Below are 20,367 nucleotides of genomic sequence, written 5' to 3'. Positions count from 1 at the left end.
AAAAGTGCGGGGCAGGATGGGTCACCTTTTAAGTAATTCACATTTTCTCAACGAAAAACGTCAAAATATGAGATTTGTTCCGCATTCATATATGCTCCATATCCATACTGAGTAAACAAGAGCTACTAGTAAACATTTTATAAATTTATTTTAAATATAAAAAACTTTACGATTTGAGTGGTCCTAAGGCGACTTGAAAATCGATGTTTTCACTAAAAAATTATCATAATTTTATGTTACATATAATTTTGAGCGTTCATTCCGCTTGATTGAAGTCATTTATGAGATGGTCTTCTAATAAAAAATAATTAACTTTTGATTGCTCCAACAATACGTTCAAAATTGAAGGTGACCCATTTTGCCCCGCGGCCGTTTATATGGAGATTATATGAAATGTATCGCATAAGAAAAATGGCTAAAAACCATTTTATTTTTTATTTCCAATAAGAGTGAATTATTTTTCAACCAATGCCCCAAACTTTTGTATATTCATGCTGGTCATCTAAAAAAATTATTAACATCAACAAAACATGAGTAATGCGCCCAAAAATGGCACTGACCCATCTTGCCCCGCCCCACCCTACTCCATTTACTTGTTAGAAGGGTCGTTGGTCTGGGGCGTATAGAGTAGTCATTCGTATTATACTAGTTTTGCTTGTAGATCCTGTACCTACATTTCATGGAGTTTTGGGATGACCTAGATCACTGAACTGAAAGTAGTAAAACTGCTGTGGTCTATAGGCAAAAAATGACATTTGAAGGGTTTTTACCCTCGTTTTTGTTTCAGTGTATATGTAAGTGTGATGTATCACATTTTTACCCTTCTTACACCCATAAGAAGGTTATAAATACCGCGTGTGTGTGTGTGTGTGTGTGTGTGTGTGTGTGTGTGTGTGTGTGTGTGTGTGTGTGTGTGTGTGTGTGTGTGTGTGTGTGTGTGTGTGTTACAAAAAAATGTCACTCACGGTTCTCAGCCGTCTGTTGACCGATTTGAGTTCTCTTGGAAGCAAATGAAAGCTACTACATCCTAGAAGAACGCAATTGAATTTTATTTTGATTGGACGTTCGGTTACCGAGATATCTTTCGAAGAGTGCTAGGGAGTAGTACAACTTAATTATTTTAGATATTTTTGACAAAGTGTATCACCATAAATTTCTCATCCGTCTATCAACCGATTTGGGTTCTTAAGGCCCCAAACGAAAGCTACTACATCCTAGTAGAATGCTATTGATTTTTTTTTTCTTGATTGGACGTTCGGTTACCGAGATATCTTTCAAAGAGTGCTAGGAAGTAGTACAACTTAATTATTTTAGATATTTTTGACAAAGTGTATCACCATAAATTTCTCAGCCGTCTACCAACCGATTTGGGTTCTTAAGGCCCCAAACGAAAACTACTACATCCTAGTAGAACGCTTTTGAATTTTATTTTGATTGGACGTTCGGTTATTGAGATATCTTTCAAAGAGTGCTAGGGAGTAGTAAAACCTAATTAGGCTGACACAAATTTCGATTTTCTCTAATGTCACCCCCCCCCCCCTCGGAAATTTTTTGTCGGAATTCGACATTTTGAGGGGGGACACAAATAAATTATTAAGGAAATTTAAAAAAAAAAATAAGTGAAATTAGAGTCGTCGAGAAAATTTCTCAATAAATCCAATGAGTTTGACGATTTTGCCCCATTGTTTGGGTAATTTTTCATCAAATACGTTTATTATTTATCATCCCCCCTCTTGACGAGTCAACGACCAAAGTGACAAAAGAAGAAAATGAGATTTGTTCCGGCCTTATTTTAGATATTTTTGACAAAGTGTATCACCATAAATTTCTCGGCCGTCTATCAACCGATTTGGGTTCTAAGGGCCCAAACGAAAGCTACTGCATCCTAGAAGAACGCTATTGATTTTTTTTTTTGATTGGACGTTCGGTTACCGAGATATCTTTCAAAGAGTGCTAGGGGTTAGTACAACTTAATTATTTTAGATATTTTTGACAAAGTGTATCACCATAAATTTCTCATCCGTCTATCAACCGATTCGGGTTCTTAAGGCCCGAAACGAAAGCTACTGCATCCTAAATAGAAGAACGCTTTTGAATTTCATTTCGATTGGACATTTTGTAACCGAGATATCTTTCGGGGAGTACTTTGGAGTAATACAACTTAACTTTTTAAGAGGTCTTTGACAAAATGCTTCATAATAAATGAATCAGCCGTGTGTCAATCGATTTGAGTTCTCTCAGCATCAAATGAAAGCTACAGCATCCTAGTAGTATGCTATTAAATTTCATGCCGTTTGGACATTTTGTTTCCGAGATATCTTTCCAGGAGTACTAAGGAGTAATAAAATTTACGCTTTTGTGAGATTTTTGATAAAATGTATCATAATAAATTTCTCAGCCGTCTGTCAACAGATTTTTTATGATCATATTTGGTTTCACTAGTTAGTTATATAGTTATATCCAGAACGCTTTTGAATTTCATTCCGATTGGACATTTTGAAACCGAGATATCTTTCGAGGAGTACTTTGGAGTAATACAACTTGACTTTTAAAAAGGTCTTTGATTCTATTATGGAAAGCAATCAGCTTGATGCCAAATCTACAATATTTTGTAGAATGACCAAAAATCACAATCATACATACGAATAATACAACAATAATTTTAATAAGTGTAAGAAGGGTTCTGTTCACCATAGGTGGATTAATTCAGGTTTTATAAAACAGTACTGGATATAGAATCACTACGATAAAAAAGTTTTATCATAAAATCTTTTGTATGTTTTCCTGACATTTTTTTGAAATTTTTTTGGCCTCGGCTAAACGAATGTCTATCACTGTATTGTTGATTATGTCTTGTCTTAATGATGTTGCACAAATAAATGATTGTATGTATGTATATGTAGCCAAATCCGTTCATGAATAAAAAGTTGTCCAATAACAACAAAAACACTGCTGGGGGCTCCTTTTTAGACACTCCAAAAATCAAGTGAGACCATTGATGTCTGAATAGTATAAAATACACTTAGGGTAAGTAATTACTTACTTACTTAATCATGAGTTGAACCAAATGGCGGCTTTCTGAAGCATCGGGAATTTTGACTGATTTTTTCACCCACATGGAAATAATTTACTACGGGTAGGGGTAGGCGGGGCATTATGGACACCCTAAGGTTTTTGCCAACTTTACCTGGCAAGATGTCAAAAAAGTTTAGTTTTTTGATACATGTATCCTTTTAAAGTCTATTTAGCATCTATTGCATAAGAATGCTCACGAAGAAAAATGATTTATCCACTTAAAAAAAATGTTACGAAAAATGTTAGTTTTTCATGACCGTCTTCAAGCATACGGGGCAGAATGGACACCCCCATGGGGCAATATGGACACCATGAGACTTTTACGAATTTCGTACATTATTTACACCTATAAAGTCATTTCATTACAAAACAACTATTTTGGTTGAATAATACGCCGAAGTAGTTCATTCTTGTTCAGTTAATTTAAATTCAGGCTGTTTTGGATAAAGCTTCGTTTTTGTCGTCATGTACAGAGCTGTGCCTAGAACAACTATTTTCCACTGCTGTCGTTTTTTGACCAATTTGTTTCACCCTATATCTACTATAGTGAACATTTAACCGGAAATGTACCGAAATCGAAGAATTTGGTTGGTTTGTGATTTAGCTTATATTTTTCCTTTGCCGCTTCTTTCAAAAAGGTGAGTGTCCATTTTGCCCCGGCAGCAGAAGATATTTCCAAACTTGATTTTTGATATAATAAAGAAGAAAATATAAACATGTTAAGTATGTAGATACAGCAAAACTACTTGCATGTGTTCTAGAAATATCAGGTTTTAATCGATCTGCAATAAATTAATCACTAAATCTTATTTTAGATAGTGTGAAAATTATAATTTCCATGCACAAAAAACGGAGGACGCAACTTTTTCGTGTAAAATCAAGTATAATTTTAATTTCGAATGTTTCTTTCCTGAAACTACGTTTTAGACAAATGGACTATATTCTCCATTCATTAAAAGTTCAAAAAAGTTCGCATATTTCAAAATATTGAGGGTGTCCATTCTGCCCCGGGTGTCCATAATGCCCCGCCTACCCCTATAAGCTTTTCGTAATGTAATAAAAAGTTTACATTTACATCACATTTCATTGAAAAATTCAATTATTTGTCAATAATGATTTTAATCTAAATTTGACCCATCGTAATCATAATTTGAACCAATTTTAATCTAGATTCGAATTAGTAACGGCAGCAGCTCGAGCAATTCCCACAACAGCCAATTTTATGCTAAACAACTAAAAATCACATGGATCTGCTAATTCTCATAACTATTTTTCATTAGGCAGTGGAATTTCAACTCAGAATGTTCGAAATTCTTCAGGAATTTGGAAACAAAATTTGGAATTTTCCATCCTTCAAGAGTAAACAAAGCAACCACTAGCACACTCTGCAGGCCAACACTAGAAGCTCTCCTCCTCTCACTAGTTCAAATCTAGATTACAAATGGTTCAATTCAAGATAAGATTCTCCAAGTAATAATAACGTACATTTGATAAATTTATGACTACACAGAAAAAAATCTTGCGGTAGCTGTTACTGTAAAGTTGTGTTCAAATTTACTATGACGTTTTATGCTGAGAACAACAAACAAAACAGTCAGCAGAACCGAATTGTGGTTGTAAATACTATGCTCTTCCTGAAATCGGCAATACTAGAGTTCCGGCAAGTGGCCCAAAACAGCAACAATCAGAATAAATAATGGTCCGTTCTGACCACTGAAATTAACTGCATTGCACGAGAAGTTGGAATTTCTCCAGAACAGTTCCAAAAAATATTTGCGATTGGTGAGTTACTACAATAAGGAGAACTGAACCGTAACATTAATTTGAGCGATTCTAGGCGCCGGTGGACTACTGGGGTGTGAGCTGCTGAAGGATTTGACTCGAGAGACCAGATTTCGATGCTGCAGTGCGAAGTGAAAGCATCAAGACCATTTTGCCGGAAATGGCATCGGCACTGCACGGCTTGGGCAACGGCATCCAGAAGCCTAAGGAGAATCCCTTCGGAAGCGAATCCCTTCGGAATAGGAATAGAGGTTCTCTAATGGTAGAGAAATAGTAAATACATTTATATTAGACTTCAATCTTTTGGAACAGTATTTGGATGCTTTACTTGTTAAAATAGAGGGCAAAGTTTACTAAACAAGTATATTTCTATGTTAACGTTTTTAAGTTGGACCAACATGCTTGTTTAATTTACTTGTTTTCTATTTTAACATGTAGAACATTTACTATATTTTATTACGGCTTTCAATACATCGCAGTAAAAAGCGCATTGAACATAGTCAAAATTACTATGGTTATAAAATACCATGCAAACATAGTGTTTGTTAATTTTACCATGTTTGTAGTAGAAAGGAAATACTATAAACATGGTAAAAGTAACTGAAATGCGTAAAAATTCATACATGGTAAAAATTACCGCTCATTTAGTTGGAATAATACTCTCATATAGTCAGCTGAAAAACGTAGGTACATTGCGGTTAACCTAACCCCCTGAAATGGTATTTTCGACCACATTTTTTTTGCGTGTAATAATGTGAAATATTATTCGGTTGGTCAATTTTACGATGAATTTGCTTTCAATTATTGTTAATATCTGTAAACATTTAAAAAGAAACCCCGCATGACGGTATTCATTAATCAGAGAAATTAAAATTTTAATCATTACCGTGTAAGCACCAAACTTTGCGCAGTGCCAAACATTACGCATTATTGTTCACATTAACTTCTTGAAAGGCAATATTTTATAAACTCATATTTTTTAACATTTGCCCATAATCACTAGCTAGTCTTCTAGGAACAAAAAGTTCACGTTATAAACCAGCAAAATGTTTGACGATTTTTTTTTGAGAAGTGCAGCCCTAGGTGTTCAAAGTATGGTGCGTTTACGGTAGTGATGTTTAAACTTTTTGTAATCATGAACGCTCTGGTTAATCACAACGAGTAATGAATGTAAAGTAATTTTCACCAAGATAAAGCAAGGACAAATAAAATTATTTTTTTCTTGACTTAACCTTTCAAGACGCGCCCCTGTATGATGGCAAACTGCATTGCGCTCGCGCTATATACGACGAGCGAGGTTTTTTTGGTAGTGTTGTACTTTTTACAACGGCGCGCGTCCCGAAGGGTTAATATAGAAAAAGTTGACGAACAGCTTTGGCGTTATCCGTCTACAAAACTCACCTCATCTAGGATCTCTCTATTGCGATTTAGCAATTCTGGTAACTCGCCAACCATTTGCAATAAACCTTCGATACCACCTTTCTCGCGGACTGTGTTGGCCTTTTCTAGAAGTGACGGTGGCAACGTTGAACCACTTTCGGTGACTTCAATAGCAGCCGGTAAATTGTAGCTCGAAAGCAAGCTATTTATGGCTTGCGTCGCTTCTCTCAGCTTCATGACTTCTCCGTTAACTATTTCATTTTTTCTGTTGTCGCATGCAGCCATCGCTTGGTGTAGTGCTACTGGCACTAAATCGGCGAACAGATCCTTAAAGTTCTGGCTCATTGGGCTGGCAATGGGGAGATACTTTGCTAGTTGTGCTTTTCCGGGGCCAGGTAACGAGTTAATGTCGGGAATCATTTCATTGTAAATGAAATCGTTATCCTTTTTAGCTTCGGTCAGATTTCTCTGCGCTCTTGTGGCGTACTCATCAAGGAAATTCGGTTTTCCCGAACGGGATTGAGCGATCTTGAATAGTTCAACTGATTTTTGAAGCCGAGATATTTCTTCCCCAACCGCCTTGTTACCTTTCGATACCAAGCTATGATAGAACATAGTCAGTGCGTGGAATCCAGCTTGTTTACCAGCGACGGTGGCAATCCAATCTTTATCCCACAGAGTGCGAACCGAATCCTTCTGCAGCAGCCTCAAAGCTTCCGAGTACATTTCTTCGCACTGGCAGCACAATTTGGCCACAATTAGATCTTTCATGCTATCTTTAATTGCTTTGAAGACAAATATTTCCTGGGCTTGGGCTAGCATAAGACTTGCCAAGGCATTCAAAGTATCCATCATAAAATCCATCGTTGGTTCCTGTGGGATAGCAGCAGGGGCGGCACTTTTCAAATGATTGAAAATCCCAGCGCTTTGTTGAAAGAGCTTAGCTGCCAATTTCAAGCCTTCGTCATTATCAATCCCTTGCGAAGATGCAACTGCACTTTGTAAAGCCGCAATGTTGAAAAGTATGCAAACTTTTTCGTAGCCCAGCGACGGCAATGCTGAAATACAAATTAAAGTATGAGTTCTAAGCAGACCATGTTCGAGATGATTATGTTTTAAAGTAGAGCCAAGTACGAGACATTAAAATAACCTTACAGTTGACGTAAACGTACATATCTGCCTTACAAATACAAATTAATAAATAGTTGCAATCAAACGGAACAGCACTTAACTTGTTTTTTTTTACTCATTATAATTTGTTAGTAACACCTTAGGCCAGTAGTACACAGGGTCAAATATTGGACAAGGAAAGAACTCAAGAAACGACATCAGTTTAACACTAGGGGTAGGCGGGGCAATATGGACACCCTAAGGTCTTTGCCAACTTTACCTGGGAAGATGTCAAAAAAGTTTAGTTTTTTGATACATGTATCCTTTTAAAGTCTATTTAGCATCTATTGCATAAGAATGTTCACGAAGAAAAATGATTTATCCACTTCAAAAAGTGTTTTGAAAAATGTTAGTTTTTCATGACCGTCTTCAAGCATACGGGGCAGAATGGACACCCCCATGGGGCAATATGGACACCATGAGACTTTTACGAATTTCGTACATTATTTACACCTATAAAGTCATTTCATTACAAAACAACTATTATGAATGAATAATACGTCGAAGTAGTTCATTTTTGTTCAGTTAATTTAAATTCAGGCTGTTTAGATAAAGCTTCATTTTTGTCGGCATGTACAGCTGTGCCTAGAACAACTATTTTCCACTGCTGTCGTTTTTTGACCAATTTGTTTCACCGCATGTCTACTATAGTGAACATTTAATCGAAAATATACTGAAATCGAAGAATTTGGTTGGTTTGTGATTTAGATTATATTTTTCCCTTACCGCTTCTTTCAAAAAGGTGAGTGTCCATTAGTGTGGGTCATCGGAATCGTTTTCTCAGATCAAAGCTTTTTTGGTTCCGTTTAGGGTCCTGAGTATCTGTGCAAAATTTGAGCACGATCGGTTGCGTCTACACTTTGCGCATTGCAATTGAAATTTGTATGGGATTTTGTATGGGAAAACGTACTTTTTTGCATTTTAGCCATAAGTTGAAAAAGTTTGTCTGAAACTTTTTAACCGATACTGTAAAATAATAGCCTAGGATGTTCTGAAAAACTTTGTTGAAGACCGCAAAGCGACCCGATGCTTGTGAAAATAGTTATAACCAACGAACCGCATGCATGTGTTTATGTTTTAACATGTAAAGGAATAACAATAGCAACAAAATCATGCTGTTTCGCCAAGCAATGCCAACGCTATAACTTTTTTCATAAGCATCAGATCACTTCGCAGTCTTCGACAAAGTTTTTCAGAACACCCTAGGCTATGTTTTCACTTTATCGGTTACTCGGTTTTATAAAAATTCGAGCTTGTTATGAGAAAAATGCAAAAAAAAGTGTGTTTTCCCATGTAAAACCCCATACAAACTTCAAACGCGATGCGCAAAACGTAGACATAACCGATCGTGCCCAAATTTTGCACACTTATTTGGGTCCTGAAATGGGTTCAAAAAAGCTTTGATCTGATGGGATACCATTGAGTTTTTCATTTTTCCATATAAACGATGACCCACTCTAGTGTCCATTTTGCCCCGGCAGCAGAAGATATTTCCAAATTTGATTTTTGATATAATAAGAAGAACATATAAACATGTTAACAGGGCTAGTAGCAAGAACTGATGGTCAAAATAGTTATTTTAGTGACCAAATTCTCGAAAATAGTGACCAAATAGTGACTTGCAGATAACAAATAGTGACTTTTGGCATAAAAATATGCTTAGTTAGGAAACATTGTAGGACGAATTTGATTCAGAAAACCCTGGGGTACCGCTTTATTTTCAAGAAAAACATGTAAGTATCTACAATTTTCTAGCATATATTGCGCAGAACTGGATGGGCATGGCATGAATGTAAATGGCATGTAATCTTCAGTCGGTTCCGAAAGAAACCCCTTCGTTTTTTATGAACATAATTGCGGGTATTTCTTTCGTACTTGTAGACCGATTTAAAGTGAACATATTTGAGTGATATTTGCTAAAGCTTCTACAGAAAATACTGTCAAGAAAGAATAAATAAAAATATTACAATTTTCATACTTTGTGGCAGTGCATCGAATGCGGAATTTCTTATGAAACTCTCGGAGAACTTGTTGGATGTTTTCTGTCATGAATTTCATTATGTTGAAAATATAGATAGGCAAATGCTTAAAAAAAAGTGTGATTAAATTTGATTCCTTGAATATTTTTGCAAGAAATCTCTCAAAATTAAAAAAAAATGTGGAAACAAGTAACAGAAAGTAATTAAAAAATGTTGATGGAATTCTTGAAATATTTCTCTACGTACCTCCTTAGAAGAGTTACAAGAAGAAAACAACGATTTTTTTTGACTACCCTATGAAAATGCAATAGAATTCCTAATTTACTTAAAATGTCTCCTATTTACTAAATTATTTAAATTGTCTCATACCCAGGAAACAGAAACAGCTTAACAACAGTTTCTTAAGCTGAAGTTTACTTAAGAGTGGTTTGTTCCACTTTTATTCAGCAAAAATGTTTGTTGGGTAGTTTCTGGTGAAATTTTCATAAGTTGTTAATTTTATTTTGGGACTTTTTTAAGTGACCAAGTCACTAGATAGCGACTCGCTATTAGGCCTCCACTCTCACCTACGCACCATGAGGCGGCCCCATACAAACAGGTGGCCAACAATATTTTTGGGTTAGTTTTATAATGACTTGTCCCTGTTCGAAGGGTTTATGTCTTAACTATATGAAAAACATATTAAACATGTCATGAATACTTCTAAGGTCTTCAAACTCTTTGGAACTCAGTCCTCCAATATCTATAAAAGTTGTTTCGATATATACGTACAACGATTGGATTCTTTTGATGGTATTTTTAAGGCATATGTTTTAAAGATTTCCACAGCAGTTTTACTACTTTCAGTTCAGTGATCTAGGTCATCCCAAAACTCCATGAAATGTAGGTACAGGATCTACAAGCAAAACTAGTATAATACGAATGACTACTCTATACGCCCCAGACCAACGACCCTTCTAACAAGTAAATGGAGTAGGGTGGGGCGGGGCAAGATGGGTCGCGGGGCAAGATGGGTCAGTGCCATTTTTGGGCGCATTACTCATGTTTTGTTGATGTTAATAATTTTGTTAGATGACCAGCATGACTATACAAAAGTTTGGGGCATTGATTGAAAAATAATTCACTCTTATTGGAAATAAAAAATAAAATGGTTTTTAGCCATTTTTCTTATGCGATACATTTCATATAATCTCCATATAAACGGCCGCGGGGCAAGATGGGTCACCTTCAATTTTGAACGTATTGTTGGAGCAATCAAAAGTTAATTATTTTTTATTACAAGACCATCTCATAAATGACTTCAATCAAGCGGAATGAACGCTCAAAATTATAACATAAAATTATGATAATTTTTTAGTGAAAACATCGATTTTCAAGTCGCCTTAGGACCACTCAAATCGTAAAGTTTTTTATATTTAAAATAAATTTATAAAATGTTTACTAGTAGCTCTTGTTTACTCAGTATGGATATGGAGCATATATGAATGCGGAACAAATCTCATATTTTGACGTTTTTCGTTGAGAAAATGTGAATTACTTAAAAGGTGACCCATCTTGCCCCGCACTTTTTTCACGGCGCCAAATTGATCACTTTTTAAAACTGCTCGTTTAATATCATATTTTGTATGTAAGGAACTTTTTATCGCCTTTTAGCATAGCTAACTAGTGTATTAAAGAGTGGCGGACGAATACAAACCAATACGATTTGTATTTACAAAGTTATGGTGATCCATCCTTAGGTGACCCATCTTGCCCCGCCCCACCCTATTGTATTCTTGATTGTATTGAACTGTATAGATGGTGCAGAGGGCCCATATAGCCAAGGCGGTAAACGCACGGGTATTCAGCATGACCATGCTGAGGGTGACGGGTTCGATTCCCGTTCGGTCCAGGATCTTTTCGTAAAGGAAAGGGCTTGTTCACAAATGTCATAACTCTGGAGGGGGTGGGTGGGTGTACTTCATGGTGTTACAGCTCGAACAATTTTTTTTTCTTCCCATATAAACAATGTTACGAAGGGGTGGGTGGGTGTCAAAAAAGGCCAATTTTGGCGTTATGACATTTGTGAATGAACCCAAATTTCCTTGACTTCCTTGGGCATAGAGTATCTTCGTGCCTGCCACACGATAAACACATGCAAAATGGTCATTGGCAGAGGAAGCTCTCAGTTAATAACTGTGGAAGTGCTCATAGAATACTAAGCTGAGAAGCAGGCTTTGTCTCAGTAAGGACGTTACGCCAAGAAGAGGAGAAAGGGGGAGAGGAGATGGTGCAGATCTTACAATATCTCCATGGAATTTAAGCCTTTGTGTCTAGTCCACAAACAACCAGTGCTTGTGCAGGTCTGTGAAGATCCGTAATGTCCGTAATTTATGTATGGAACGGTTTGTATGGGGAAAAATGACTTTTTAATGTGGCAACAAATAATAGTTTAACAGTTTTGGATATTTTTCAACCCATTTTTTTTCAACTTCCCAAAAAAAGTAGAAAAAAATGACTTTTTAGGTGAAAATAGTGACTTTAGTGACCTGACCTTGAAAAAAGAGACTTTTTAGTGACCAACCCAAAATAAGTGACTAAGTCACTAAAAAGTGACTTGCTACCAGCCCTGTGTTAAGCATGTAGATACAGCAAAACTACTTGCATGTATTCTAGAAATATCAGGTTTTAATCGACCTGCAATAAATTAATCACTAAATCTTATTTTAGATGGTGTGAAAATTATAATTTCCATGCACAAAAAACGGAGGACGCAACTTTTTCGTGTAAAATCAAGTATAATTTTAATTTCAAATGTTTCTTTCCTGAAACTACGTTTTAGATAAATGGACTATATTCTCCATTCATTAAAAGTTCAAAAAAGTTCGCATATTTCAAAATATTGAGGGTGTCCATTCTGCCCCGGGTGTCCATATTGCCCCGCCTACCCCTAATGAAAATTCGATCGAGTCAAACAAGATGTTTGAGCATTGGTTTCTTTTTGGACAAATATTTGACCCTGTGTACTACTAGCTTTATGTGCACAATGCACGGAGTTAACTATGTGAAACAAAAATCACCAACTTTAGTAAAGCGTTTGACAAACTTGGTTTTTCAATATTGATTTTCAAGATTGACAAAAGGGAAATGGGTTCAAGCCTCCTAAATGGACTACCCGCTTGGCGCACACCCACAGTTGATCAGCAGGAGTAAACCCATTTTATTTTGTATGGTGAAAAGCATCTAAACTTGAATTACTTGAAATAGAAAGCTTTTACTGAAAAAATACTTCTGTTGCTTTTAAGTACTAGTTGGCAGATCTAAAAATACCCTGTGGTAGTCGGGTTCACCTGCGGATGATCACAACAACCGTGAAGTTGAGGAGACTGACAGCAGAGGGTGGAACACAGTCATTAGAAGACAGAATATACTTACACCAGTGATACTAAAATAATAGTAATAATAGAATAAATAAGTATTACCTATCGTGGCTACAATATTTCAATAAATAGCACATACCCAATGACACGAGCAGCGGAAAGAGCCTATTGGTATACACACTAAGAATCAGATGTTCCAGCTCAGTAATTTTTTCACTGAGTTCAGTATTTTTTCCATCTTTTTACTGAGTTTTCAACAGCAGATTTATTTCGGTACACTCGGTAATCGTATTTACCGTTCACCAGTAACGATATTTACCGTGCTTCAGTAACTTTTGACAGTTTGTGAGCTGAGCTCGGTAACTCATTTACAGAATATCCGCAAAATAAATAACCGAGCGTACCGAGTTAAATCTGCTGTTGAGAACTCAGTAAAAAGATGGGGAAAATACCGAGCTGATCTTAGTGTGTACGATGCACAATGCGTGAACCAACTACCTTTGGCCACAAGAAAGGCACCAAAAGTATCAGCATCAGATCAGCTTTCAACCAACGCTCAATAGATTTAGTGATAAATTTTCGATACTGATGTGACTCATTTGCTTAATCTTCTTCGTGCATCAGCTGGCGTAGGTAGTGCATATTCAGTGTGCCTGTCTGGGTCATAATGACCCCAATGCACGACTAAGGTTAACTAAATTAACTGTCATGCCTTCAGTACACGCTTATCAAGTGTACAAACTTTTCCGCACGCATCAACCAACATCAAAGCGCTTGACATTTCCGATGTTTTGTCAATGTTGCGACAGCTGTTGGCCTGCTGGATTATACGTGCGGAAAAATTTGCACACTTGGCAAAGCGTGTGCTGAAGGCTTTATGCTTTTTCCACTTTTTATTTAAAACTCCTTGTCTTTAAAAATGACAATGCTAACCGGTCCACTTTACGTTAACAATAAAATTACGAATCACGAAATTTAAAATCGTGATAAAGGATAATAAGCCAATGTTGGAAACCATCATAGACTTTTTGACTCAGTTTTTCACCCTAAAAGAAAAATTAGTTCTAGCATCAATGCTGGATGTGTAAATACTTACTCAAACTCATCCGGCCTCCAAATATTGAGCCTTTGTCGAATGCATCTTTCCATTTGAAAGGCACTTGGAAGTCCTGGACCACAATTTTAGTCTCTAGTGCACATAGTTGATCATAGTACCTTAAAACGCGAAATATGAATTATTATTAAATCACTTCGCATTATTTTTTTTACATACCCGTATATAATTTCCAGCGAGCTCTCAAACTTTTCGAAAGCCTTCCAAACAGCCGAGTTTCGTTGTTGATTGAATTTGTTTACAGATTCACTTATTTCGGCTATTTTCTCTACTCCCAGGCTGCTGTACGAGCTTTTGATCAAGTTATTCAGCGGTCGCGTAACATCCACATCTGTCGGCTTTTTAAGCGGAACACTCAAAAGATCGGACATTTTAAAGCACTTTTAAATGCACCTTTTACTACAAGTCTTCAAAATTTTATCAATTTCACCAGTTGTAAAGAGCAAGAAAATATTTCGAATAATTCGGATTGATGATTCACATCAGTGATCAGTGATGCCATCATAATGGAGAAACGTCAATATAAATCTGCTTTATCGATTACATCATGCAGGGACATCTGTTGAGGTTTCTTGAAAATTTAATTATCATTTTCTGAAGGGAACGTTCAAAAATTACGTCCAACATTTGGGATAGGGGGGGGGGGGGTCTAGAAAAGTGTGACAGTACGTGCACGCTAAGAAAATGTTACTCTAAATTGAGTTCTTTTCACACATCTCCGAGCTTAACTGGGACAACACAAAAAATGAGCAAATGTCGGTTTACTCATTTTAGAGTAACTGCTGTTCTTGAAAATGTCATGAGTGAAATTTACACAGCGAAGCGTTTTCATGAAGCGTTTTGATGATGAGTGATTTTTACACACCACAAACGCTTCGCTTGTTTAGAATTGGATGAGCAAAATTTACTCATCGGTTAGTAAAATGGAATGGTTTAGAAATTTCTTGCGCAAACGAAATGTTCTTAGCGCGCGTTGAAAATCTGAATTTTAGCACGCGATTGTCGATTTTTCTTCGCACGTCGAACCTAACGCTGCAATTCCAGCACATTCCGCTTGACGTACGACGTAAAATACGACTCTTACGTGCCAAAATTCAGATTTTCTACCGCGCTGGAAGTAAAATCTGGAATTTACTCATTTATAATATGTTTTTATTCGTTTTGATGCATTACTTTGTATTTTTGTATGAACCGTATGGGGAACGTTCAAAAATTACGTCCAACATTTGGGGGAGGGGGGGGGTCTAGAAAAGTGTGACAGTACGTGTATTAGGTATAGGAAAATAGCGTGACAGAGGGGGGAGGGGGGGTCTAGAAATCCCAAAAAATGATGGACGTAATATTTGAATCTTCCCATGCCATATTTTTGTTTTACCGTATGTCACGCCAGTAAATTGAATAGCTACAGCAGTTCCAGGAAGATTCACTGAATTCCGGACATCCATCAGACGTGTTCACATGACAGAATACTCTACTTTGCCTCTGACAAGAATTGTTCCAAATATCACTTTCCGTCTGCAGATGCAACTTGTGCAAATACCGCTTCCGCTTCAGCTGCACGCTAAGAAAATGTTACTCTAAATTGAGTTCTTTTCACACATCTCCGAGCTAAACTGGGACAACACAAAAAATGAGCAAATGTCGGTTTACTCATTTTAGAGTAACTGTTGTTCTTGAAAATGTCATGAGTGAAATTTACACAGCGAAGCGTTTTCATGAAGCGTTTTGATGATGAGTGATTTTTACACACCACAAACGCTTCGCTTGTTTAGAATTGGATGAGCAAAATTTACTCATCGGTTAGTAAAATGGAATGGTTTAGAAATTTCTTGCGCAATCGAAATTTTCTTAGCGCGCGTTGAAAATCTGAATTTTAGCACGCGATTGTCGATTTTTCTTCGCACGTCGAACCTAACGCTGCAATTCCAGCTCATTCCGCTTGACGTACGACGTAAAATACGACTCTTACGTGCCAAAATTCAGATTTTCAACCGCGCTGGAAGTAAAATCTGGAATTTACTCATTTATAATATGTTTTTATTCGTTTTGATGCATTACTTTGTATTTTTGTATGAACCGTATGCCATATTTTTGTTTTAACCGTATGTCACGCCAGTAAATTGAACAGCTACAGCAGTTCCAGGAAGATTTACTGAATTCCGGACTCAGTGCCATCTATTTCGTAAGCCAATCTTTCTAAAAGAAAATACAATATTGGAATGACAATACCGAAAGAAATACTTTTTCATCCGCGAAAACCTTTACCTACCTTTACGTTACCTTCCAAAATTTCCAAGGAACCGGCATCCAGCCGCTTTCTCAACTGTTCCATCCTATCCGGAGGAGCGCGGATTTCGTGACGAAAAATTCACCGGAACAGCATCCACAACGCGAGATAAAAACAAAGACTTTCAAAGTTTGTTCCGAAATTTGACATTTCATTCGTTTCGAACCGTTTTTTAAACAAACGCTAAAAGCTAATTTACACAAAATGTGAGTTTGCGAACAGTTACTCACATTATGAGCAAAATTTTTACTCACCGAAGCGTTCTTGTGCACGAAACGGTTCGATGCGTGAATTTAACACAGCCGGTATGTAACATTTTCTTAGCGTGTGCACGCTAAGAAAATGTTACTCTAAATTGAGTTCTTTTCACACATCTCCGAGCTAAACTGGGACAACACAAAAAATGAGCAAATGTCGGTTTACTCATTTTAGAGTAACTGCTGTTCTTGAAAATGTCATGAGTGAAATTTACACAGCGAAGCGTTTTCATGAAGCGTTTTGATGATGAGTGATTTTTACACACCACAAACGCTTCGCTTGTTTAGAATTGGATGAGCAAAATTTACTCATCGGTTAGTAAAATGGAATGGTTTAGAAATTTCTTGCGCAAACGAAATGTTCTTAGCGCGCGTTGAAAATCTGAATTTTAGCACGCGATTGTCGATTTTTCTTCGCACGTCGAACCTAACGCTGCAATTCCAGCACATTCCGCTTGACGTACGACGTAAAATACGACTCTTACGTGCCAAAATTCAGATTTTCTACCGCGCTGGAAGTAAAATCTGGAATTTACTCATTTATAATATGTTTTTATTCGTTTTGATGCATTACTTTGTATTTTTGTATGAACCGTATGCCATATTTTTGTTTTACCGTATGTCACGCCAGTAAATTGAATAGCTACAGCAGTTCCAGGAAGATTCACTGAATTCCGGACATCCATCAGACGTGTTCACATGACAGAATACTCTACTTTGCCTCTGACAAGAATTGTTCCAAATATCACTTTCCGTCTGCAGATGCAACTTGTGCAAATACCGCTTCCGCTTCAGCTGTGCAGTTTCCGGGCAACGCAGTTTGAGTCACTACACGCTAAGAAAATGTTACTCTAAATTGAGTTCTTTTCACACATCTCCGAGCTAAACTGGGACAACACGAAAAATGAGCAAATGTCGGTTTACTCATTTTAGAGTAACTGCTGTTCTTGAAAATGTCATGAGTGAAATTTACACAGCGAAGCGTTTTCATGAAGCGTTTTGATGATGAGTGATTTTTACACACGACAAACGCTTCGCTTGTTTAGAATTGGATGAGCAAAATTTACTCATCGGTTAGTAAGGGGTGATACTCACATCGTAAGTACTGTGTAAAAAGATAGGCCAAGAAACGGTCAAGAAACGATTTTCTGTCGAAATTTCTTGAGCGGTACTCAGCTGAAACGGAAAAATCGACGAACTTGATGATCAATGATGATGGTGACAAGGGTGGTGATGATTGTGTCGATCAAGCCAGCTGTCAATTTTTCTTTTGGGAAAAATAGCCTGACCAATTATTCCGCAAGGAAAAGTGACGTTTCTCGCGCTGTTCGGATTTTGTGCGAAGTGCGAGATGTAAACAACATAGAGCGGCTGCTGCTGGTGTGAATTTAGATGATGTTTCTGCCGGATTCTAATGCCTACATTTCTATGGAACCATCACCGGAACACTGCGGTTAGCTGTTGCTAGAATGAACCACTGGATGAGACGCCGGAACTTGTTACAAATCATACAAATTGAGTGTGGGGAGCAACTATTTTCAAAATGAAGTGGTGTTGATTAGTGATTAGTACGGGAATTCCTCCGGAAGCTCTCTCTGGCAAACCTCCAAGAGTTCCTCCGGAGTTTCTTTCTTGGATTCTTCCTGATTTTTTTCCGGAAGCTGTTGTGAATTCTTAGCAATTCCTTCAAATATTTCCAGCAGTTTTGGAATTCGCCTAAAAGTTCTTTCTGAGATTTCGTCCTAATTTTTCTTCTAGGATTTCAAAACCAGTATTTGAGTTTGTGATTTTTCCAAGATTTCTATCTGTGATTCCCCAAAAAAAACCTCAGGGAATTCCTCCTGACATTCCATTTCACCACGAATTCTTGAGAGGATTCCATCAGGGATTCCTCCAGAGATTCTTCCAGGAATTCCTCCAGAAATTCCTCCAGGAATTCCTCCAGGGATTCCTCCAGGAATACCTGCAGGGATTCCTCCAGGAATTCATCCGAGGATTGCACCAGTAATTCCTCAAAAAAATCATCCTAGAATTCCTCCGGGCATTCTTTCAGGAATGCCTCCGGAGATTCTTTCTGGAATTCCTCCACGAACTCCTCCAGAGATTGCTTCAGGAATTCCTCCAGGGATTCCACCAGGAATTCCTCCAGGGATTCCTCCAGGGGTTCCTCCGGGAATTCCTCCAGGAATTCATCCATAGATTCCTACAGGAATTCCTCTGAAAATTCTTCCAAGAATTCCTCTGGGTATTCTTATAATAATTTCTCCTAAGATTCCTCCGGGCATTCTTCCAAGAATTCCTCCGGGGAATTCCTCGGGGATTCCTACTGAAATTCCTTCAGAGATATCTCCAGGAATTCCTTTCGGGGATTCCTGTAGAAGTTCCCATGTGGGTTTCTCCAGGAATTCCTTCGGGGATTTCTCCAGGAATTCCTTCGGGGATTTCTCCAGGAATTCCATCGGTGATTCCTCCAGGAATTCCTTCGGGGATTCCTCCAGGAATTCCTTCGGGGATTCCTCCAGGAATTCCTTCGGGGATTCCTCCAGGAATTCCTTCGGGGATTCCTCCAGGAATTCCTTCGGGGATTCCTCCAGGAATTCCTTCGAGGATTCCTCCGGGAATTCCTTCGGGGATTCCTCCAGGAATTCCTTCGGGGATTCCTCCAGGAATTCCTTCGGGGGTTCCTTCAGGAATTCCTTCGGGGATTCCTCCGGGAATTTGTTTAGGAATTCCTCCAGGAATTCTTCCAGCAATTCCTCCAGGAATTCATCCAGCAATTCCTCCAGGAATTCATCCAGGAATTCCTCTAGGAATCCCTCCAGGAATTCTTCCAGAAGTTCCTCCAGGAATTCTTTCAGGAGCTCCTCCAGGAATTCTTCCAGGAGTTTCTCCAGAAATTCTTCCAGGAGTTCCTCCAGGAATTCTTCCCGGAGTTCCTCCAGGAATTCTTCCAGGAATTCTTCCAAGAATTCCTCCAGGAGTTCTTCCAGGAATTCATCCAGGAATTCTTCCAGGAATTTCTCCAGGAATTCCTCCAGGAATTCCTCCAGGAATTCCTTCGGAGATTCCTCCAGGAATTCCTTCGGAGATTCCTCCAGGAATTCCTTCGGGGGTTCCTTCAGGAATTCCTTCGGGGGTTCCTTCAGGAATTCCTTCGGGAATTCCTTCAGGAATTCCTTCGGGGGTTCCTTCAGGAATTCCTTCGGGGGTTCCTTCAGGAATTCTTTCGGGGATTCCTCCAGGAATTCCTCCAAGAATTCTTCCAGGAATTCCTCCAGGAATTCTTCCAGGAATTCCTCCAAGAATTCCTTCGGAGGATCCTTCAGGAATTCCTTCGGGGGTTCTTTCAGAAATTCCTTCGGGGATTCCTCCAGGAATTCTTCCAGGAATTCCTCCAGGAATTCCTCCAGGAATTCCTCCAGGAATTCCTCCAGGAATTCCTCCAGGAATTCCTCCAGGAATTCCTCCAGGAATTCCTCCAGGAATTCTTCCAGGAATTCCTCCAGGAATTCCTCCAGGAATTCCTCCAGGAATTCTTCCAGGAATTCCTCCAGGAATTCTTCCAGGAATTCCTCCAGGAATTCTTCCAGGAATTCCTCCAGGAATTCTTCCAGGAATTCCTCCAGGAATTCTTCCAGGAATTCCTCCAGGAATTCTTCCAGGAATTCCTCCAGGAATTCTTCCAGGAATTCCTCCAGGAATTCTTCCAGGAATTCCTCCAGGAATTCTTCCAGGAATTCCTCCAGGAATTCTTCCAGGAATTCCTCCAGGAATTCTTCCAGGAATTCCTCCAGGAATTCTTCCAGGAATTCCTCCAGGAATTCTTCCAGGAATTCCTCCAGGAATTCTTCCAGGAATTCCTCCAGGAATTCCTCCAGGAATTCTTCCAGGAATTCCTCCAGGAATTCCTCCAGGAATTCTTCCAGGGATTCCTCCAGGAATTCTTCCAGGAATTCCTCCAGGA

General features: G+C 38.1%; 1 protein-coding gene across 1 annotated transcript in view; it reads right to left on the bottom strand.

Moving 5' to 3' along the window:
- The window catches only part of LOC115266621 (programmed cell death 6-interacting protein), a 36,948-nt gene extending 22,589 nt beyond the window's left edge, over window positions 1-14,359 (bottom strand). Inside the window, exons 1-3 of the mRNA XM_029873124.2 lie at window positions 14,019-14,359; window positions 13,842-13,960; window positions 6,259-7,295 (exon numbers count right to left, since the gene is read on the bottom strand). Coding sequence (XP_029728984.2) covers window positions 6,259-7,295; window positions 13,842-13,960; window positions 14,019-14,230 — 1,368 coding nt within the window. The 5' untranslated portion in view covers window positions 14,231-14,359. The remainder of the gene's footprint in view (window positions 1-6,258; window positions 7,296-13,841; window positions 13,961-14,018) is intronic.
- Window positions 14,360-20,367: the final 6,008 nt, after the last annotated feature.

Source organism: Aedes albopictus, chromosome 2, assembly GCF_035046485.1.
Source record: "Aedes albopictus strain Foshan chromosome 2, AalbF5, whole genome shotgun sequence".
Classification (NCBI taxonomy): Eukaryota; Metazoa; Arthropoda; class Insecta; order Diptera; family Culicidae; genus Aedes; species Aedes albopictus.
The sequence above is the reverse complement of the archived record's forward strand: the minus strand, read 5'-3'. Positions and strand labels throughout refer to the sequence as shown.